This window comes from Drosophila mojavensis, unplaced genomic scaffold (genome assembly GCF_018153725.1).
Source record: "Drosophila mojavensis isolate 15081-1352.22 unplaced genomic scaffold, ASM1815372v1 contig_136, whole genome shotgun sequence".
Taxonomy (NCBI): Eukaryota; Metazoa; Arthropoda; class Insecta; order Diptera; family Drosophilidae; genus Drosophila; species Drosophila mojavensis.
This window is the reverse complement of record NW_025318667.1, coordinates 11,919,746-11,943,034: the sequence shown is the minus strand read 5'-3', so window position 1 is coordinate 11,943,034 and position 23,289 is coordinate 11,919,746. Positions and strand designations below refer to the sequence as shown.

General features: G+C 40.9%; 2 protein-coding genes across 4 annotated transcripts; one reads left to right on the top strand and one right to left on the bottom strand.

Moving 5' to 3' along the window:
* Window positions 1-657: 657 nt before the first annotated feature.
* Window positions 658-9,539, bottom strand: LOC6585262 (serine/threonine-protein kinase Tao). Of its 2 annotated transcripts, XM_044010696.1 has the most exons (13): window positions 9,217-9,539; window positions 6,937-7,447; window positions 6,356-6,860; window positions 5,921-6,277; window positions 5,227-5,844; window positions 3,470-3,643; window positions 3,032-3,394; window positions 2,836-2,958; window positions 2,648-2,764; window positions 2,397-2,570; window positions 2,104-2,325; window positions 1,916-2,034; window positions 658-1,849 (listed from the first exon to the last, which is right to left on the bottom strand). In XM_044010696.1, exons 2-13 carry the CDS (start codon window positions 7,164-7,166, stop codon window positions 1,726-1,728), a joined length of 3,126 nt encoding a protein of 1,041 aa, XP_043866631.1. In that variant the 5' UTR covers window positions 7,167-7,447; window positions 9,217-9,539; the 3' UTR covers window positions 658-1,725. The 2 variants fall into 2 exon arrangements, with proteins under 2 accessions (XP_043866631.1, XP_015016677.1); XM_015161191.3 differs by lacking the exons at window positions 5,227-5,844; window positions 5,921-6,277; window positions 6,356-6,860; window positions 6,937-7,447; window positions 9,217-9,539 and adding an exon at window positions 3,811-4,094.
* Window positions 9,540-10,239: 700 nt separating this feature from the next.
* On the top strand, window positions 10,240-21,372 carry LOC6585261 (vinculin). Of its 2 annotated transcripts, XM_032732676.2 has the most exons (7): window positions 10,240-10,346; window positions 13,829-14,032; window positions 14,116-14,148; window positions 17,928-20,118; window positions 20,205-20,335; window positions 20,401-20,799; window positions 20,867-21,372. In XM_032732676.2, exons 4-7 carry the CDS (start codon window positions 17,976-17,978, stop codon window positions 20,969-20,971), a joined length of 2,778 nt encoding a protein of 925 aa, XP_032588567.1. In that variant the 5' UTR covers window positions 10,240-10,346; window positions 13,829-14,032; window positions 14,116-14,148; window positions 17,928-17,975; the 3' UTR covers window positions 20,972-21,372. The 2 variants fall into 2 exon arrangements, with proteins under 2 accessions (XP_032588567.1, XP_002010894.1); XM_002010858.4 differs by lacking the exon at window positions 14,116-14,148.
* Window positions 21,373-23,289: the final 1,917 nt, after the last annotated feature.

Sequence of the window (23,289 nt, the reverse complement as noted above, 5' to 3'; positions counted from 1 at the left end):
GATCATCAATGTGTTTCCCAATTGAATTTGATATACGCTTCACTCATAGTATAAAATGTATAACGGAAAAGAATCTTTGTTTTTTTTGTATTTGTTTATCTTTTATCATTTTGTTTACTAAAAATGTTATTGCTACAAATTTGTTTGATTTTATATCTTAAGATCGGGGCTTGTGATAGGTGATCAAAATTGGATGTGTGTGTATGTGTTTGTATATATATATATTTTTTTATTATTATTATATTAAATGTATAAGACAACAAAAAAATAACTCTCACATAAACATAAATTGTAAATTAATTAAACATTTATATGCATTTAATTTTCTATACAATTTTTATTGTTTGTTTTTTCTTTTTGACTAAGCATTTTGCAAATTTGCATTAATTAAGTCTATAATAGGCTTATTTTAGTTGTTTTTATTATTTTAATTTTTAATGTCTGTTATGTTTTATACTTATTTGTTTATCAAGTTACTTATTTTGTTTTTTTCTTTTATTTTGTTTATTAGCAAGTCCGTTGGAAAAAAAAACGTAACGTATAACGTTGACAAAATTACAAAAAAAAAAAAAAATCAAAATTTTGGATATCAACAACATGCAAAAATGGCATCAAGCGCTTTCTCGATCGGTTATTAAAATTGATTCTTCTTTTGGCTAAGAGAAATGAGATATATTTAATCTTGGCTTGATTTATTTTCTCTCCGGTATTCTCCCTTAGGGGTTTTGATTTTTTACAGCGAAACGCATTATCGATAGCGTTCTCTTGTGTCTTCTTTTTCCTTTCTTTCTTGCACGAAGTCTGCTGTAGCGAGTCTTCTTGAAACAACGAACATTTCTTTTCTACTTTCACATCATTTTGTTTTTTGTTTTTACACATCTTTTAGCAATGCACGATCGAGTCGTTGAATAACAAAGATTTTAATTAAATTATTATATAATAATATCAAAAGTTCAAAATAAAACTTAAACATTTTGCACACGTGCGTGTCGATATATATACGAGCATATATATATATATATATATAATCATTTTACATATATCAGTATATATGTATATATATCTATAATTTTGTGGGTGATTTGCTTGCTGTTGTTTCTGTTGTTGTTATTGTTTTATGCTTTCGTTTGTGTATGACAATAAAGGCTTACATTTTAATTATGTATTTATGCTGATTTGCTGTTTTATGATATATATATATTTAAATATATATATATACATACATTTTCGCTTGTTTGATTTTGTTTAAATTGTGTTAAATGTATTATCATATGGTTGTTGCTTGTTTGTTTGCTTGAATTGATTACGTTAGAATACAAAAACTATTGCAGCTTCATTTTGTGGCAACATTATGCAAAATTTGCATTTGCATTATTTTCTTTCCTTCTTTGTTTAATTTTACTTTAGTTTCATAAATTTTCGACGTTTTTTAGTTTAGAATGATGCTACAAAAACAACGAATGCTTCTGCATATATATATATACACATAAATATATGTATATATTTATATATAAATTATGCTTTTTGTTATGTTATTTGTAATTGTTATAGTTGCTTGTGTCCGGCTCTATCTGTTACTGTTGTCGCAGTGTTATTTGTTTTAAAATTTCCATTAAAATTATAATAGTTCATATTACTATATGGTTGTTGCTGTTGCTTTTGTTGTTGTTGCTGTTGTTGTTGTTGGTGTTGGTTTTGTTGTTGCTGCTGCTGTTGTTCCCTATGCTATAGCGAACCAGCCGGAAAACTTGTTGAACTATTGCTATGCGCTAAACTAATCATGGAACCCGACAAACTACCCTCCTCATCTGGATAGGTCTCGCGTGATACCTCAGTTAGGGATAAAGTGCTGCAAGAACATCAATAATCAATTAGTATATAAAATTATGCATAAGGCACATATAGTTCGTTATACCTGAAACCTAGTGCTATTGACTCATTATCAAAAGCTTCCAATTCTTTAGCATGCTTCTCATGCTTCATGCGCAAGCGCTCGGCACGCTCCAAATTGAATTGTTGCAATTCGGCATCCATCTGAAATGGAGATTAAATTGAATTTTCGATATTCATTGGACACGACGAGTTATTTGCCTGGTTGCCTACCTTATTCTCCAATAGGCCACGCCGCACGCTAACGCGATTCTCGAGTTCACGACGCTCACGATCGCGCTGCTCCTGCGCCTGCTTCTTGTTCTTGTTCTGATAGGCTGTGAGCATATCCAGTTCGTATTCCAATTGCTCATTGGTACGTTGGCACTCAATCACTTGACTCTCGTCCAGTTTATAACTTTGACTTTGGAACATGTCGGCAATGCTTTGTTCATACTGCAATTGCAAAATGAATAGATGAGCCATTAGTTATTCTATTACATATTGGTAATCATTCAGTTTGTCACCTGTTCACCCAGCAGCGTGAGCTTGCGATGCTTCTCCTCTTTGAGCTGCTTGATAACCTCCTTCTGTTGCTCTTTGGGTGTCGTCTGCAGCACTTGCGCCTTGTAGCGTTTATATTGTTTTGTTTGCGTTTTGCATGTCTCGCGAAACTGTTTACGTATCTGCAGTTCCTTTTGCTGTTTATAAAGAATCCATATAGAATGTTAATTGAATTTGAATTGAATCGTAATTTATTCTCAGTTTCCTTTTGTACCTTAAGGCTTTTGGGCTGTTGTCTTAGCTCGAGCGCATGCTTGCGCAGCAGCTCCTTTGTAATGCGTTCCATATAGTCTTTTTGATTGTGCAACTCCGTGTCGTGCTGCTTGTTAATCTGTTTGCAAAGTAAACCGTATTATTATAGACGTACAGCGAGCACAACATATCAGTATGCGTGAGACTCACCTGCTCCTCGCGCAATTGATGTACGCTCTTCTGCTGGCGATATTCCAACTCCTGTGTCTTTTCATGGTGTTTCAGCAGCATGGCGTGAGCCTGTTCCAGCTGCTGTTGCTTCTTGCTCAGCTCCTGTGATAACAGACATGTAGAATTGCAATTAGTGATTATAAATATTTTTGAAGAGAGTTAATTAGGTGCCTACATCACGCAACAACTGATCCTCCAGTCCGTGCAGCAATATCATGCGTCTTCGCTTGAATTTCCGCATCTCGAGCTCAACAAATTGCTTCTGGGCCTGTATCATGCGCTGCTCCTCTTGGGCCTCGTGCTGCTTTAGATTATCCTTTTGCGATTGCAAGGTTAAATCACGTTGACGCTTTGGCGTTGACTCATCCATCGACAGTTCGCGTTTCCAGCGCTCTTTGTTCGCTTTGTATTCCTTTTTGCGAGTCGAATCGAATAACTTGCGATCGTTTTCCTGCTTCAGCGTAATCTCTTTATGTAGTTTCTTCTCGGCCGCTGCCGTCTGTTTCGCGCGTCGTTCCAAGTCCTGTTGATGCTTGGCCTGCAACAAATGTGATTCATGATTTAATGAGTATGTAGATTATTGGGATTTATAGTTGCATTTCGATTTTCTTACCCCGAGCCGTTCCAATTCTCTGGTAAAGTTATTCAATAGATTATCGTACTCTTTGTCCAGCGCTGCTTTGTGCGTCTCCATTTCCACTTTGCACTTCTCCTCGAGCTTCATCAGCGTCGCCTGGTGTTCTCGTCGCATTCGCTTGTATCCGGACATTTGTTCGTGCATCTCCTCCTGCATTCCGCAAAAAGATTTCCAGGCAACACAAATAATAATTTACATATAAAACAAAAGCGTATTAATGGAGTGGAGATATATTTATACATAGATGTATGTGGGTGTGTATATATAGCAGTTGCAGCAGCACCATTAACACAATTACAGTAACAACAACAACTTACGATAATACTAGTTAACTCCCATTCGTTCTTAACCTCAAAATAAGGCAACTTAAAGCAAGGGAAAATCATAGCTAATTGCAAATAAACAGACTGCGCGAAAATTGTTTATAACGGCTTATGCTTGAACGCAATACGAAAACAATATAAAACAGAACAAAGCTAGCAACAAAATCTTTTTTAAATATTGTAACTTAAGCAATTGCAAATAGCAGCGTCATATAATCAAAGATAAAATGCCGGCGACTACTGTTCAAGCTGTCAAATATCAAGCTGAGAGAGAGCGAGAGAGGAAGACAGTGCAATTGCGAGTTGTGTGTGTGCGTGTGGGTGGAGAGTAGCGAAAAGTAGTGAGGGAAAAACGGAAAATAGAATAACAATGCAAGTAGCATAGAACGAAATTAGAACGAAGGCTGTATGTGTATCAATGTGTGTGTGTGTGTGTGTGTGTGTGTGTGTGTAAATGTGCTTTTGTGCGTGCATGTGGGTGCGTTTACTACTAAGGTGCGCAGTCTGCCTGTGTGTGCGTGCGAGTGTGTGTCTGTGTGTTTTTCGTTTGTTTGTTGCGCCTAAATTGCAAATAAATCTTCGTAGCATTAAGTTTCTTAAACATTTATTGCTCTATTTATTGTCATGGACTTGACCCACGCACACACACAAGCGCACATACATAAATAAATACATATGTATATGCACACAAGTATGTGAATGTACACTCTAGTTAAATTTAGTTATGTTATTTTTTGTGTTTGTCTTCTTTTTTTTTTTTTGTTTTTTTTTTTTTTTTTTTTTTTTTTTGATTAAGAGATCACACAGGGGCAATGATTAAGAGTTTGGCATTGTTTTGGACTGCTACTATTTTTAGCCTTCTGGAAGAAGCTGTCATCGTGGCCAGCGAAGTCATCAGCATCCGCCTGGCTGCCGCAGCAGAAGCAGGAGCAACAGAAGTTATAGCGCGCCTATTTGTTATGCAGGAGGAGAGTAGAAAGAGAAACAATAAACAACAACAAAGTTTGCATGTAGTAGTGGAGAGCACAACGATTTGAAGATCAAAAAAGAGAAAGAGAGAGAGAGGGCGAGCAGGCGAGCGAGCAAAAGCAACGGGAAATGACAGCTGTTGTGACTGGGACTATGAGTCGGATAAGGAAGAGCTGCTGAGACAGGAGACATACACACACGATGACAGCAATGAGAGGTGTGAGAGCCAACGATAGATAGGCTGCGTATGGGATCGATTATGTTCACGATATCGATAAATGGCAATGACAAGCAGCCCTATTAACTGGACTACGGATTGAAGTCTAAATTCTAAATTCACACACGCACACGCACACACACACTCATCATAATGAGCTTTTGTTGTTGCACATATGTATATGCATGTATGTTCTTTGATCATCAACGATTAATCGCACTCACCTGCATATGCTCCTTCTGCTGTTTGGTCACAATGCTCGTCGTTCGTATGGTGGCAAAATTATTGGGTCCATGATCGTTGACAGCATTGGAGATGGCCTGCTGCGAGGATGTTGATGTGGCCGCATAGACAGCCGCCTGGGCAGCTGGTGTCGATAGATAGCGCGGCTGTTTTCCAGTCAAGCGATGATCACCGCCAGCCGGTGAGCCGCCAGTGCTGCTGCCGCCACCGCCGCCGCCGCCGCTACTGTTGGCATGCCCTAGCGCCACGCCCAGATGCGACATCACCGATAGAGGCGGCGCTGGCGCTGGCGCAGGCACCACCGACGCCGAGTTCGTAGGCGTCACATTGTTGTTCATGGTGTGCATTATGTTTGGCAGCGGCGGCAAGTTGCGATGACGCGACGAATTGCGTGTGACAGCCCCACAGCCAGCGCCGCCCGCCTGCTGTTGCTGTTGTTGTTGTTGCTGTTGCTGCTGCTGGGCATTGGACCAGTGCTGCTTCTGCAGCTCCAATTGATGCTGCATGACAGCCGCAACGGCGGCCACCTGCTGCTGATGATGAGCTCCGATATGATGGTGATTCTGTGCTGCAGCCGGTATGGAATTCGACGAGGAGCTCTACGGGACAGATACAGATAACAATTTCGTTAGTATCATCGATAGTTAAACGATTTGAATCGCAGGGCTATGTCACCTGACTACTGGCCGCCGATACACCCACCGAGTGTATGGAGTGTTCGGAAGTAATACTATTGCTCTTGCTACTGTCGCCGCCAGCATGATCGTCCTGCTGATCGTCCGTATCGCCGACAGCGCTCTCTGTTTCGCACGTGTCCACCATGAGTATCTTCTTCATTTTGCGATAGTTAAGGTTGTCCAGCTCGCGCACCGCCGACTTGGTGCGCGCGATCAGCTCCAGCAGCACCGTCTCCGATCGCGGACGGGTCACGTACGCGTGCTGCAGCAATTTGGTTGACGAGGGTCGCTCCGCGGGCATCTTCTTTAGACAGAGGTCCACGAAATTGCAGAACGTGTCCGACCAATCGTTTTTCTGCAAAACAAACGAATGGATAATTGACATGGAATCATAAATTGATTGATAATGACTGCACTTCCAATCGATAATTACCGGCAACGTGGGCGACTCGTTCTGTGCAATGTGATACAATGCGGACATGGCATTCATATTGAAGTATGGGGGCTTGCGCTCGGCCAGCTCAATGCAGGTGATGCCCAGAGACCAGACATCCACTTTGCCATCGTACTGGCCCTCATCCATGGCCAGTATCACCTCCGGCGCCATCCAATAGGGCGTGCCAACAAAGCTATTCGCCGGACACTTAATGGCCGCACTTCCGAAATCGGCCAGCTTCACCACACCCATGTCCGTGAGTAGAATGTTGCCGGCCTTGATGTCACGATGGATGCGCCCGAGCGAATGCAAATAGCTCAAACCGCTTAGCACACCCATACAGATGGCAGCGATCTCGTCCTCATGCAACGGCTTCTTGTGCACCTCAATGATGTCCGAGGCGGAGCCGACGCAGTATTCCATGACCAGCCATGCTGTTGATTCGCGCAGGTAGCAGCCCTTGTACTCAATTGTATTTGGATTGTTCAATTGACGTAAGAAGCTGTTCGCGAGTCACGGAATACATAATACAATATATATTTATTTATTCAAGTCGATATAAATTGATGCACTTTTACCGTATCTCCTTGAGTATGTCCTGCCACTTCTCCTGGCTCTGCTTGCCCGTATATGACATCTTCTTGATGGCCACAATCTCTTTGTTGAGATTGCAGCGGGCATAATAGACGGCACCGAAGGAGCCATGGCCAATTTCTCGCAGATCCTCAAAGATCTTTTCCGGATCATGTTTGTAGAATAGATCGGCGATTTCCGGATCTTTGAGACTACCAGGACGTGCCGATGGCATCTCTGTTATTCATGTTATGCCCCCCTACCAGCACTCGCGCCCTCCCTCTCCCTCTACCACCCTGTCTCTCTCGTTCGCTTTCGCTCACTCGTCTCTTCACTCTCTTCCCACTCTTTCGGCAGTCGCGATCTGGAGATGTCAGCTTGTTGTTTGTTTTTGCTTTGGGTTTGTTATGCTTCTTCTTCCTCTTGCTATTATTGCTGTTGTTGTTGTGGCGTGTGTTGTAGCTTGTCGATATCGCTGGTTAGTCAATGAACAGGCAAGAATCTCCTTATGCTGCGCTCTGCAAACGAAAGTGTAATTGAAAGTTACATATGTATGTATGCACACGGTGTATGAGCGTGTGCATAAAACTGCTTGTGTAAGCCCATGAGCATGAGTATGTGCATGTCATGTGTGTGTGTGTGTGTGTGTGTGTGTGTCTGTCTGTCTGTCTGTGGCTGTGTATGTGTGTGATAAAAGGAGAATTTCATGTTTTTGTTGTCGCATTCAAATCGATCAAGTGATTCACACTACTCGATTACACACGCACACGCAGAAACACTCGCGCATACACACACAACCACATTCATATCTCATTCGGTATTCCACAACACAAGACGCTTATCAAAAATATGTGCGTTTTTTTTTTTTATTCTTCTTTGTTGCCTTCTTTTGGCACTATTTTCACCAAAGCCGCGTCTCAGTCTCTCAGAGCGGCGAATAACGGTGCATCATCATTCAGATACGCACATTTGAATGCCAAAGAGTCGTCGCATGATATTATTATGCTCTCAATGAAATGTGACATTCCTATTGATGCGTGGCTTTCAAAATTTAAGTTCTAGAGTAGGCGTTAGGTGAAAATAGAGAGAGAGAGAGAAAGAGAGCGTACGGCACACGTGCATGTGTGCTACATGTGCATATATACATTTATATCGTATATATAAATTATATATATATATATATATATTAATATGTATACATGTGGCTCACTGTAATTCATAATGGGCATTGAAGTAATAGCGGTACTTATTTATTGGCCAGCTGCCGCATGCAGACGAAAAAAAGGGTTGCAGCACTTGGCTTTTTTTTCAGTGTTGTTGCAGTCAAAATCGTACGATTTGCTGAATGAACTTATCGTTAAACAGATTTTGCCATCATGCTAATTGTTAAAACTATGTATTTGATTTGTTTGGAATTTTGTTTTTTTGTTGTATATTTTTTTGTTTAAAAGCGAAACGGCAACACGCCTATTTTTCATACACACGCAAACCCAATCACACACAGGCAGCCATGTCTCGTTCGCACACACTCACACGTATATAAATAAGCGTATGCATGTGCGTTTGTGTGTGTGTGTCTGTGATGTCGGTTGTTTTGCATTCGCCCTGTCTTTTTGTCTCTCTTCACTCTTCATGCTGTGCGCCTTTGGAACTTAGCAGCAGCGTTTAATTTAGCATTGTGTGTCGCTGCTTTTTAATTTAATTTGTTGGTTTTCTTTTTTCTACTTGTGCCAGCCTGTTAACATTTCGTTTTGATTTAATTTTTGTTTATTTGCTTCGATCTTATTTGAATTTTCCCTTTTTTTTTTGGGTGCGGACAAACACATACAAAAAAGCAAATCGCACGACGCTGCGACGTCGTCATCGACAGAGACGATGTTTTTGTTGTTGTCGCAACATCGCTTGCAATTGTAGTCAACCCTAAAAAAAACGATTTAGTTCTTTTTTTTTTTTTTGCATAAATTTATAAATATAGTAAGACCCACTTTGATCGTTAGGACAATTTTTAACAATCATAAATTGTTTTGCTTGCACATTGCACACATACAAATACACACTAATACTCGTACGCTTACACCGACAGCAGTTACATAGGCAACTATGGTGCGTGCTCTTTCTCGCTATGCGGCAGCGGCGCACTCACACTCACACCCGCACAAAAGGCACACACACATATACGCAAACTCACATATACATACGTACAGCAGCCAACACGAATTGCATGTATAAAAAAATTATGATAAAACTATGGAAAATTGTATTTTCTTTACATTTGTGCCGCTTACTTTTGCAATTCAAACACTTTTCGCTAATTATCAGCGCGGCTGCGGCATTTTTCTTCTGCATGCGTCGTTTTTCTTTCACGTCAGTTCGGCCTCTGATTCCACTGCTGTTTCTGCTGCTGCTTCTGTTGCTGCTGTCGCCAGCCTGCTGGTATTGTTTGCTTTGCTATATTTCGCCTTGTACTGCACACGCGTTGCGTTTTACATATTTACACAGGCAATGCATTCCGTTTCAATTATATCTCTTATATATTCAATTGCATTTGCTTGGCTTTTAACACTTAGTTTTTCCAATTTTCCTTCAATTAATTTGTATAAGTTACGTATATATGTATATATGTATTTATTAAGTGTTGGGCAATTTCGAGTTGCAGATTTTGTTTTGCAACCAGTTGGCAGTCCGCAATACCATTAAATACCAGCACAACCAAAAATACCAAATTGGTATATTAGCAGGCATGTCATAGCAAAAACATATGTTAGCCACAGCTGTTACCATAAGCCGTTGAATTCCTAAGTGTTTGAATTTTTGCGCTTTTATCGACGTTGAAACGATCATAAAAATGTGTTGAAAGCTTTTTGAGCTTAAAGCTGTTAAAAAACTTATTTGTAAAGTATATATATCTTTAAATTAGTAATATGATTAATTCTTTGAAACAGCTTTAGTTTTTTGAGACAAGCTTGGCATGCTGATCTGTTCGATCTCTGGGCTTTCCGCAGTGGCTGAACTTTAATGCAAATAGTATTTATATTTATACATATATATTTTTATGAATAACACAACTAAGGCACATCATTAAAAATAGCAACAACAAAGTTAATAACATAGAGGGGGAGAGTATGCCTCACTCTTACTTACACACGTGCACAATCTCACACATATATGCACACGTACAGGCAGAGAGAATGTTAAAAGTGAGCGCCACAGAAATGATGGCGATATGGAGAGCAGAAGAAGATAGATACGTAGCGAACAACAAAAGCGTCGCCGTCGCTGTGGTTGCTGTCGGCGCAAGGTAGATATTGGCCCCCAATCATTTTTTTAGTATTTAAAGAACAGTCGGGCAAGCAAGTCAAAAGCCGCTGCGAGAGCGACAGCCAGAGCCACAGCGAATAAGGCAAACATTTAAAAAGTAAATACGGGCGATAACACATATTTATATTTATACACATATTCGTATATACATATGTGTGTATATGTAATCCGATTGTGTGCGTGAGTGTAAAGAAAGCGTATGAATCGTACAATTGTCAAAAATTCGCATTAAATCAGCAGCTAAGTTGCATTTGTCATCAGCAACGGAGTTTTTGTTTTGTGCTCTTTATTCTTTTCCTCTTTTCTTTTCTTCTTTTTGTTGTTGTTTGATTTGTGAGCCAATTGTTGCTGCCGCCCTGTGCGCGTTGTGTGTGTATGTGTGTGTTAGCTATTTGTTGCTACGCACGAAGAAGTGCTAAAGATAAAAGCACGAAAAAAAGCCGAATGTGCGTGAAAAAATAACAATTAATAAGAACCAATCATGTAAACAAGAGCAGTTGCAGCTTTCTATATGCATAAACATACATACATATACGTATATGTATTTAAGTACTATGAATGTGTGCGTGTGCCCTAAATAAATTAATATGCGCGCACAAATTAACATTAGTATATGCGTGCATACACACGCACACACGCACATGGATGCATATATTAATATGTATGCAAATGTGTGTAGACTCGTCTTGGCGCAGCAAACACGCGCGCGCATCATTGTGCGCTGCCCTGCGCGCGCGCGCTTCTTCCTATCTCTCTTTTAGTTTTGCCCATGCAGCGCTGCGATCGTTGCTCCAAATTCGGTAGCTGCACCACTGTATGGGGGACAATTAACCAGTCCCTGGGGCTTATTTTGCCTGCAGCTGTTTTCAATTGACGATTCCCATTGTTCTGCGCATATTTGACAGCAATCAAAATGTACAATTAATATACAAATATGCCGCCAGCAACAGAACGTGCTCGCTGCCTTTTCTGCGGTTGCGGCTGCTGTGCTTGTTATTATTGCAGCATTGCTGGAGCTTCCCATACACACGAACACGCACACACACACATGCCGCAGTCATGCATACATTTCGATAAGTCTCTTATGCTTATCGAACACTTTCTTGGCTTAAAGATGAGCTGCGCGAACTATGCACGTTTCGATAAACGATAATGCGAAATTTGATATGCATAATGTATTATCCCCAAAACGTTATCCGTTTGCATTTTGAATATTGTATATGTATGTGAATTGCAGTTGTGTGCGTGCCTGTATTTATTGGCATATTAAATAGTTGCAACAATTTGTTGACCATAAATGGCAGTAGTCCAGTCAATAAACCCCGCTGCCCACATAGCACAAAAAAATGTTTTGTTGTTGTTCGGTATTTCGTTTTGTTTTTATTTTTGATTGTTGTTTTTGTTGTTGCTGTAGCTGTTGCTGTTGTTATATTGTTATTGTTGCAGCAGCAATCGATCGCTAACTAAATGCCATAAGTGGCAGTCATTATGTATCAATATACACAGATATACACAAATACATATATATAGACATACATGTGTGTGCGTATATGCATACATATGTACATACATATGTATATTGGAAGTGTTCGCACATTTCTATATTTGTACAAATAGCGATATATACATGCCTATTAGATTCATATTTTGTGCGTACACAGAACGAAACGCTGTTGTAAATTTTGTAATAAATTTTTAAAACATTTAAAATAGGTTGATTGAGCCTAAATTGGTAACGATTTTTATATAAAGTTTTCTTCAAGTGTAAATACTTTCAAATTTGACAGCTCAAGTACGTTTTTTTTTTTTTTTTTTTTTTTCAAGTGTAAAAACAATAAGCAAAAATTTCGAATTTTTTTGTTTAAATATTTTGTTTATGTGTAACGTGAAAATTGCGTTCTTGAGACTTGATAATATAAATTGTTGGTCTTATTTGTACTTAATACTTATATTATATTATTATTGAATGTTATAATGGAATTTTAATTTCAATATATTTATTTTAGGTTTCTTTTTTTATTTATTTTATTTAGTTACTCATTTGTATGCTATTTGATATTTATATAATAATATTATTTGATGTTTCTTTATTATTTTTTATTTCTATTTTATGTGTTTTTATTTATTTAATATTTGTATTAGTATTATTCTCTTATATTTCTCTCAGTGCACTGCGATCGTTGTCTACATTGTGTTTTAAGTTTTCATTTCTATTTTGCTTTTCAGCAAGGTGCTTTAAACGCCTTGCCACTCAATATTTTTCAATGTAGACGGACGACACACACCCACGCACCCACCGACACGCACACATGCATACACCAACACGCACCTACACAGTCGCAGAGTAGCATACACCCTCTATTAGCCACCTGTCTGGCTGTTGCGGAACTCGCACTTTCAATGCCATTTTACCACCTCGCCACTTTCACTGCAAATCCAATTGCCAATTACGAGAATTGGCCAAGGGTGCGGATATCGGACAGCGGATAAAGAACTACACCCAAAACACACACACACACACACACACACACACGCACAGACAGCGAGACATTTGTGTAAACAGTGCGTCATCAAAGTTGTGTCTCCCTCTGTCTTCCACTCTTGCCCCGCCTCTTCCGCCTCCTGCTCATTGAACAGTGTGTCGAAAATGTCTCGCAATGACCTCACAGTGTGCGTCATCATTAATGAAACAGTCGCAAGCAAACTGAAACATTTTAATCGAAATTAACAACAACAACAATCACAGCACCAGCGACAACAACAACAACAAAACTGAATTCAAATTGAAATTGAAAATTTGTTCTTAAGAATTCTCATATGCAGCAGCTGGAGATAGTTTCATACGAATTGCTGGGCTATGCCCGGCCTAGATAAGCGCCATAGTGTCTACACTGAGAGAAAACATATGTATATGCTCGAGTTTAGTTAAGTTTAAGCAAATTAGAGGACTTATATTTTCTTTAAGATTCCCAAAGAAATTAAGATATTTTAAATATGATATTTTAAATATTTAAATATAAAGATAATCTAATTTTATACTCTGAATACTCATTGAGAAGGCATGTTTGAGGCATACTGGTTTTGTTAAGTATACATATATATTTGTATAAAAATTCTTGATGAGCAATCACAGAGCAGAGGATTAAGTCTATTACGCTGCATTGATCGATTAAAATCGATATGGCTTTTAGTATTCTAAGCCTAAGCAGTTCACTTGCCAAATCATCGATATCGTTTGAAATCGATAAACAACTTTTATAACAGCTTTATAAGCCCTAGAAATCATTCGGTATATCGATTCTACTATAGTGCCTCTTCCATATTTCGAAATAGTATCTTTAAAACAGCATCATATACCCCTTAGTCTGGTCCGGATATCTTCAATCGCTCTTAGTTCTAGTTGAATTCTCCACAAGTTGCTCTCAGTGTGGCTGTTCATGTTTCAACAGGTGACAGTTTCGCATTATCTGCGACCTCAATCTGTATGTTTAGATAACAAGCAAGCATACTATATACATACACACACACACATGCACATATATATGCATGTAAATTAAATCGTTTTGTTTTATTTTGCAGATCTCATTGAAATTGGCTTGGCAAAGAAGGAATATCTGGAATACCCTACACCTAGACTTACACACCCATCCACCATCACACACACATACACATACACATACGCACACACATTGAGAGAGCTGTAAAGCTAAAGAAGTAGCAGCTAAAATGCCCGTCTTTCACACAAAAACTATCGAGAGCATATTAGATCCTGTTGCCCAGCAGGTAAGCGATTGTTAATGAAATGATCTACGTTAAATCGGGTTTATCCATAAGGAAATATTACCTAACCTTATAACATTGCCTAGCTATAACAAGCCAGCAAATTGGCGCCTAAAAAGGTAAATTTATGAAGAACTAAAAGTATTTTGATGACAATTTGGTAGCAAATGATATTGGAATAGTCTATAAATATGTATGTATATGTATAGATCATCGATCATATATTATAGATCATAGATCATAGATCATAGATCATAGATTATAGATCATAGATCATAGATCCATAAATCATAGATTATAGATCATAGTTCTCATAGCTGTCATAGCTCTTTAGTTCACGTTAAGGTATATATAATAGATCTAGACTAGATTTTAGACTAGGAAATTGCAGAGTGTATTGTCATTCATTATGTTCTTGACTAGATTTTCTATTTATATTACTTATATTTGTTTTGATATGTATGGCAACGCCATAAGTAACTGCATAGGCGCATTAAGTTGGCTGCGCCACTGATGCCAAAAGCCGAATTTAATGATCAAATTTGTGTGTAAAGCGAGTTCACTGTGGCGAATTGATGCATGAAATCTATTAAAGAGATATATAGAATCTTACATATCCATAAGTACATATATACATACATATATATGTACATCTACACGATTCTATATATTTCTAGTTAGTTAATTTTTCGTATTTGCACACCTGAAAAACGAACGTTTCCAGCAGCTGTGTAGCATGTGTACCTGTGCCAGATATACATAGATATATATATATATATATATATATATATATATATCTATGATCTATAGCTATCTATCTCGCATAGGCAAAATCCAAGCGTTCTAAGCAGCAAAAACAAACTTTAAGATGCGTTCGCTTGCTATGCTTGCTTAACAAATCTTTTGCGGGTTCTATAAATAAATGAGGTAGGTAATAATAATAATAATAATAACAGAAAGGCCAAGAGAAGAAGAAGAAGCAGCAGCAGCAGCAGCAGCAGCAGAATAATAAATATATATACATAGATCTGCTGCTTCCTCTGATATCGCAACAACCTGAGCCTCTGAGGACAAACAAAATTAATTTAATAAAACTGAAACAAAGCCAAACAGAACGAGAAAAAGAGACAGATATTGAGAAAGAGAGAGAGGGAGAGCGCGCGAAAACGAAAGATTCCAAAAATAGATAAAACAAATGAAAAACGAAAAAACGAAAAACGAAAGAAAATGAAATCATTGCGCCAAAGAGAAGCTAAAGAAAATCGTTCTCTTTGGGCGCAACATGTGGAAGACGTTGATGAAACATAACAAACAACAGCGTTTGAGAAGCGCGTAGAAGGGCAGCGCCGTGCGGAGGGAGGGTCAACGACAAGGTGTAGGTGTAGGTGTATTTGGGTGCTGATACGGCTGACTGAAGATTTCTTAGATGAGGCACAAAACTGTGCCAAGAACCGAAACTCAAATGGTGACTCATCGCCAGCCAAAGGGGGATGATTGGATCCCGGGTGGGGCAGGAGGCGTGGGGGTGGCGTCTGCGTACGGTGTATGAATGGCTGGCGAAAACCGAATTAAAAATGATCGTTCAGCACATCAATCAACACATTGAGGCACACACACACACACACACACACACACACACATACATACACACACACACACACATTTAATGAGATCTTTCTTGTTTTTTTTTTTTTTTTTCGGATGTTTAAATTTAGATGCCCGGCTAGCAAATTGGTCCACAAATAGAGCACAAAAGGGCGACGCTGCGATGGGGGAGTGCCTTAGGGGGTTTATCAAATTAATTACATAATTAATTCATCAAGCGAAATTGAAATGGAATTGAACAATTGCAGTTAGAGGGAATGGAATGGAATTGTCTGGGAACTGCCTTTTGGCATATATCGTTTGATATTAGCTATGCAGCCTACCAGGAGATTTAACATATGTGATATTCCCACTCAAAAACAATAGAATATATATGAACTCTATATAGATATATTGCCAAAAGGTTTCATAGCTTTCAATTACTAAACATTTCGAGCTTTCATTTAATTAACTTAATTATCCAGATATCTATTTATCAAGCTCTGAGCTTATTTTTTGTTTTAATATCTATGTATTAAACCAAAGTTCAATAATAAATAAGGTATTAAATTTAAATATTCAATATTTATCTTTTTTTTTTTTGTCATTTAAAAATTTATTATTGATTTTTTGTTTTTAAATTTTGAAATATGTTTTTATTTTTTTTTAATTATCACATTTTTTTTTTTTTTTTTTAAATTAATAATATAATTTTCTTTTATTTTTGTACTTCAAACGTAGTTCATCAAATATACATAGTATTTGAATTTTAAAATTAAAAAATAAATGAGTCAGAAAGACGTATATTTTTGTTTTAAATATATAAATATTAATACATATTTGAAAAAAAAGAAAATTCAAATGGATAGCTGTAAATTGCAAAATCATAATGCTCTTAGGGGTTTTTATAAGAATATAAAAGTTCTTAGAATATTGACGCATACAAAAATGTAAACGAAATGAACTGTACTAAGTTCATGATGTTCATGATAATACTGGATCAGCTTATTTGAATAGTAGATTCGCCTGAAGAGCCCTTGTGAGCTGCTCTTATCAACTCGACCCGTATCTGGCTCGCATCAGCTGAGTTTCGTTTCATGTGTGGGGGAGAAGTCGGACAAAACAGTTCATGCCTAAAAATAGCTGAGAAGTCGAATAGTTTAGAGCGAAACGAAACCGGCAAAAACAAGTTGTCTCCATATCGATTTCGCATCGATATCAATGCGATCTCCAAGTTTAAGTCCAAATCCAAGTCCAAGTCCGAGTCCCACGCTTCAATTCCAACTGATGAATGATTTGTTAGACTCTTTATGGTCTCTGGTAAAGCTATTAGCCAATAGTTGTAGAGAGAGGGAGAGGCAGAGCAAGCGTGAGTGCGATTAATTGAGAGCGAGAGCGAGAGGGAGAGGGAGAGAGAGAGCGTGTAACACTTGTAGCTCTGCTTTTGGCTATGACGCAATGACACTGGCTGCTAAGGTCGTTAAATCTCTGAGTTATGCTGAGTTTATAAATAAAATTATAATCCATCTGGCCGTAAACAATAATCTAACTAACTAATTGAATTGTAGACGGCAAAATAATTCAATGAGCATTACGAGTTTTCAAATATCTATATATTTTTGACTACTTTGAAAAGTAAAAGGGTTTTATTTCCAAATAGGTTAAAATGATTAACAAATAAACTTTCTGGCATACATATACATATGTTTCAGTTAAAATGACTTGAATAATTACTTTAAAGCTCGTAGAAGCTTTAAGCAGTCTAAACTATATTCATTGAAAGCTTAAAGCTCTCTTTTTAAGAGTTATGTTGTAAGAAAATTTATGAGTTCATTTATTTTATTTTTTTGTACAAAGCTCTAAGATAGTAGCCAGCAAGACAAAGCTTTAAGTCTTGCTCAGAGCTTAAAGCATATCACTTTTAAAAATAAAATCGTTAACTAAATTATTTGATATTTGTTGCAAGTAACTTGAAGATCTATGAAAATGCTCAAACATGAAACTTGATGCTTTCTATAGAGCTTTAAGCTATGCGCTCTGGAGTTAATATTTTTGCAATTGTAAGTTGTGCAAGCTTTAAGCTCAGGTAGAGTGCATAAAGTCAATGAACACAGCTTAAAGCTTGTTGAATACAAGTAAAGTATAAAATTAAGTCAAAGCTGCAATTCAAGCACTAAAAGCTTAAAGTTTGCTTAGAGCTGAAAGCACATTGAGCAGTAGAGCTTGCTTAGACTCTGGTAGCTGCAGTAGATTTAGTAAAATGCGGAAGAATGGAAAGCAGAAGCTAATGGGAATTTGGTTTCGTCCCGTTTAGGTATCTCGCTTGGTGATATTACATGAGGAGGCCGAGGATGGCAACGCCATGCCCGACCTTAGCCGGCCCGTTCAGGTGGTCTCGGCGGCAGTGGCGAATCTGGTGAAGGTGGGACGGGAGACGATCAACAGCTCGGACGACAAGATATTGAGGCAGGATATGCCGGCGGCATTGCATCGCGTGGAGACTGCCTCGCAGTTGCTGGAGGAGGCTTCCGATATGTTGCGCTCGGATCCGTATTCGGGGCCGGCGCGCAAGAAGCTAATTGAGGGAAGCCGCGGCATACTGCAGGGCACCTCCTCGCTGTTGCTCTGCTTCGACGAGAGCGAGGTGCGCAAGATCATACAGGAGTGCAAGCGTGTGCTTGACTACTTGGCCGTGGCCGAGATCATCGGCACCATGGAGCAGCTGGTGCAGTTCCTCAAGGATCTGTCGCCCTGCCTCAGCAAGGTGACCCGCGAGGTGTCCGCCCGCGAGAAGGAGCTCACCCACCAGGTGCACAGCGAGATTCTCGTCCGCTGCCTCGAGCAGGTCAAGACCCTGGCGCCGATCCTCATCTGCAGCATGAAGGTCTACATACACATTGTCGAGCAGCAGGGCAAGGGCGCCGAGGAGGCGGCCGAGAATCGCAATTATTTGGCCGCCCGCATGTCCGACGAACTGCAGGAGATCATACGAGTCCTGCAGCTGACCACCTACGACGAGGACACCAGCGAGCTGGACAACCTGACCGTGCTGAAGAAGCTGAGCAACGCGATCAGCAACAAAATGGAGCTGGCCAACGAATGGCTCTCGAATCCCTATGCCCTGCGCGGCGGCGTCGGCGAGAAGGCGCTGCGTCAGGTCATCGACAATGCCAATGAGATATCGGAGCGCTGCCTGCCCCAGGACTCGTATCCGATCCGGAAGCTGGCGGACGAGATAAGCGCCATGGCGAACAATCTGTGCGAGCTGCGCCAGGAGGGCAAAGGCAACTCGCCGCAGGCCGTCGACCTGGCCGCTGGCATACGGGCGCGCCTCGGCGAGCTCCAGGGCCTGGTGCGGCAGGCGGTCTCCGGCGTGGACAAGGCGGGCGTCCAGCAGACCGCCCACACCATTCAGGGCCGGCTCGAGCAGGCGGTCAAATGGCTGCAGAATCCCGAGGTCAATGATGGCGGCCTCGGCGAGCGGGCGATCAATCTGATCGTCGAGGAGGGACGCAAGGTGGCCGAGGGCTGTCCGGGCCACCAAAAGGCCGAGATCATGCAGCTGTGCGACGAGGTGGAGCGCCTCAAGCGCCAAGCGGCCGGCACCGGGCCAGCTGCCAAGCAGGCCGCCAAGCAGCTGACCCAGAAGCTGTACGAGCTGAAGGCCGCCGTGCAGAACGCCCTGGTCAATCGCATCGTGCAGGACTTCATGGATGTGAGCACACCGCTCAAACAGTTCACGGAGGCTGTGATGCTGCCGGAGGGCACGCCCGGACGGGAGCAGAACTTCAATCAGAAGTCGAACAATCTGCAGGCCTTCAGCGATCGCGCCTCGAAGACCTCGCGCATGGTCGCCGCGGGCGGTGCCTGTGGCAACAAGAAGATTGCCGAGATTCTGCTGTCGTCGGCTGCCCAGGTGGACTCGCTGACGCCGCAGCTGATCAACGCCGGACGCATTCGGATGAACTATCCGGCCAGCAAGGCGGCCGACGAGCATCTGCAGAATCTGAAGCAACAGTATGCGGATACGGTGCTGCGCATGCGTACGCTGTGCGACCAGGCCACCGATCCGGCTGACTTCATCAAGACATCCGAGGAGCATATGCAGGTGTATGCCAAGCTCTGCGAGGATGCCATCCATGCGCGCCAGCCCCAGAAGATGGTGGACAACACCTCGAACATAGCACGGCTGATCAATCGGGTGCTGCTGGTGGCCAAGCAGGAGGCGGACAATTCGGAGGATCCCATTTTCACCGAACGCCTCAATTCGGCCGCCAACAACCTGGAGCGCTCGCTGCCCGCCATGGTGGGCGACGCCAAGCTGGTGGCCACGAATATTGCCGATCCGGCTGCGGCTGCCGCCTGGAAGAAATCATTCCAGCGTCTGCTGGGCGATGTGCGTGAGGTGCGCGATGCCATTGCGCCGCCGCAGCCGCCGCCACTGCCCACATCGCTGCCGCCGCCCATACCGGAGCTCAGTGCGCTGCATTTGTCCAATCAAAATGGTGGGTGATGAGTCTATGAAATCGAATTGGGCTATTGCTAATGCTGTCTCTCTCTCTCGCTCTCTCTCTCTCTCTCTATTTGACAGCTGAGCGTGCACCACCTCGTCCCCCACTGCCGCGCGAGGGCCTGGCGCCCGTGCGTCCACCACCGCCGGAGACGGACGACGAGGACGAGGGCGTCTTCCGCACGATGCCGCATGCCAATCAGCCCATACTGGTAAGCCTCCAAGCAGGGTAAATAGCAACTCCATGGGTCCGAGACTAATGCGCTTGCTTCTGCAGATTGCCGCACGCGGCCTGCACCAGGAGGTGCGTCAGTGGTCATCGAAGGACAACGAAATCATCGCGGCGGCGAAGCGCATGGCCAAACTCATGGCCAGGCTGAGCGAGCTGGTGCTCTCTGACTCGCGTGGCAGCAAGCGTGAGCTGATTGCCACGGCCAAGATGATTGCCGAGGCATCGGAGGATGTCACCCGCCTGGCCAAGGAGCTGGCGCGCCAGTGCACCGATCGGCGCATCCGAACGAATCTGTTGCAGGTCTGCGAGCGCATACCGACAATTGGCACCCAGCTGAAGATCCTGTCCACGGTGAAGGCGACCATGCTGGGCGCCCAGGGCTCCGATGAGGATCGCGAGGCGACCGAGATGCTGGTGGGCAATGCCCAGAATCTGATGCAAAGCGTAAGTAGCTGAATGATGATCAAGTATGGGAGTTGATCCTAATCCAATGACTCTTCATCGATTCCAGGTCAAGGAAACGGTGCGCGCTGCTGAGGGCGCCAGCATTAAGATACGCTCCGATCAGACCAGCAATCGACTGCAATGGGTGCGTCGCCAGCCCTGGTATCAGTGAGGGGCATCTTCGCCCAACTCCGGGCCGTCAGAGCCAGAGCCAGAGCCAGTCCAGATCCAGAGCTAGAGTTAGAGCCAACTATCCCATCAACGTGCCTTGTGTAACATAAAACATACAACTAAATACTAATCGTAATCACATTTGATGCTACTTTAATATTAATAACTGTAATAACTCCAATGCCCGTTCAACGTTTATCCTAACTCTTCCAGGAAAACCCCCCAAAAAAAGAAAGAATTCTACATTTATTTATGATGTGCTCTACTAAGAGCAAATGAAGTTCTTGAGCTTCCGTTACTCTGTTTAGTTTCCTCCTTTTGCTTTTCTTTTTACAGATATATATTTATAAAGTTTATGTTTAAGGCGTGCAATAATTAAATGTACATACATATACACACTTATCCACACACTCACACACACTCACAGACACACTCATACACACACAGGTGCAATGTATATAGAGCAACAGCAATATCCCAATTTAAGCATTTACAAAACTCGAAAGGAAATTGTAATTGAAACAAATTGTTAAATCGTCTCTTGACTACAATCAAATACATATATCTGCGAATATAACGGAACTATATATGTGTAGAGCATATCTGTAGATCCAGATGTGCTGCATTCAAGTGCCTCATTCACATTGTACTTGCATAGTTTTTAACTAGAAGTAGTAGCCCTTAACAAACTAAGCCTAAAATGATCAACGCGTTTATGTGTCATGTTCATGTTCAGCAAAAAAAAAAAAATAAATAAATTAAAAAAAAAAAAAAATTAATTGAAATAAAACTATATATCGAGTGTTACAAATTGTATATGTGCAGATATTATTTGAAAGCTACATGAGAGATATGGGTCGGGCAACGTGAGAACGGATATTTCTGAATGGCAAGTGATATACAGAGAAAGAGATATTAAGAGTTACAGAGAGAGAGAGATGGAGAGAAGAATATAGAGGAACTGTAAAGTAAGAATGAAACCGAGAGATAGAGCATGGGAATCAGTTAAGATAGAGGGAGAGAGCGAGAGAGAGAGAGCGAGAGAGAGAGCGAGAGAGAGAGAAAGAGAGAGAGAGCGAGAGAGAGAGAGAGAGAGAGAGGGAGAGAGAGAGAGAGAGAGAGAGATGTATCTATGTATCTATGTATATATGTATATATCTATGTATCTATGTATCTATGTATCTATGTATCTATGTATCTATGTATCTATGTATCTATCTATCTATCTATCTATATATCGATTTATCGATGTATCTATGTATCTATGTATCTATGTATATATATATCTATGTATCTATGTATCTATGTATCTATGTATCTATGTATCGATGTATCGATGTATCGATGTATCTATGTATCTATGTATCTATGTATATATATATCTATGTATCTATGTATCTATGTATCTATGTATCTATGTATCTATGTATCTATGTATCTATGTATCTATGTATCTTTGTATCTATGTATCTATGTATCTATGTATCTATGTATCTTTGTATCTATGTATCTATGTATCTATGTATCTATGTATATATATATCTATGTATCTATGTATCTATGTATCTATGTATCTATGTATCTATGTATCTATGTATCTATGTATCTATGTATCTATGTATCTATGTATCTATGTATCTATGTATCTATGTATCTATGTATCTATGTATATATATATCTATGTATCTATGTATCTATGTATCTATGTATCTATGTGATATGATTCCATTGATGTATATATAAATGGATTTATTTAAATACCTATGTGAAGCTATGCTTGCAAGTGTATAAATATATACATAGTTACATGTACACGTGCATATCCATGCATAAACATGCTGTTATGCACATCCGCATGTCCCGGCTTCATCCTCACTCTCTCTCGCTCGCTCTTCCCCAGGAGCGCGCAATATTTATTGGTTTAATAAAGTTACCTTTCATTGAAATTGAATGAAATACATCGAGAACTGGCAGCTGCCTGTCATATGCAGGCACAACGACACACACACACACACACACACGCATACACAGTGAGACAGCTCCAATGAACCTTAATGAAGCACTTGACGTTGCGTATACGTAATACGTCTGCTGGCTGCGTATACGTAACGTTTCATGTTGCAACTGGCGGCTGACGCGAGGCCGGAACTTGTTGCCTGCTTTCAGGCGGCTACATAATGCCCAGCAAGTGGGTGGCTGGCTGGCTGGCTGGCTGGTTCAGTGGAAGTCGAGTGCAGCTGCCGGAGCAAAGGGACGGGGGTCAAAGGGGTAAAGGGAGGCGGCATAGGGGAAATTGGAGAGGGCTGTCGGAGAGCGCTG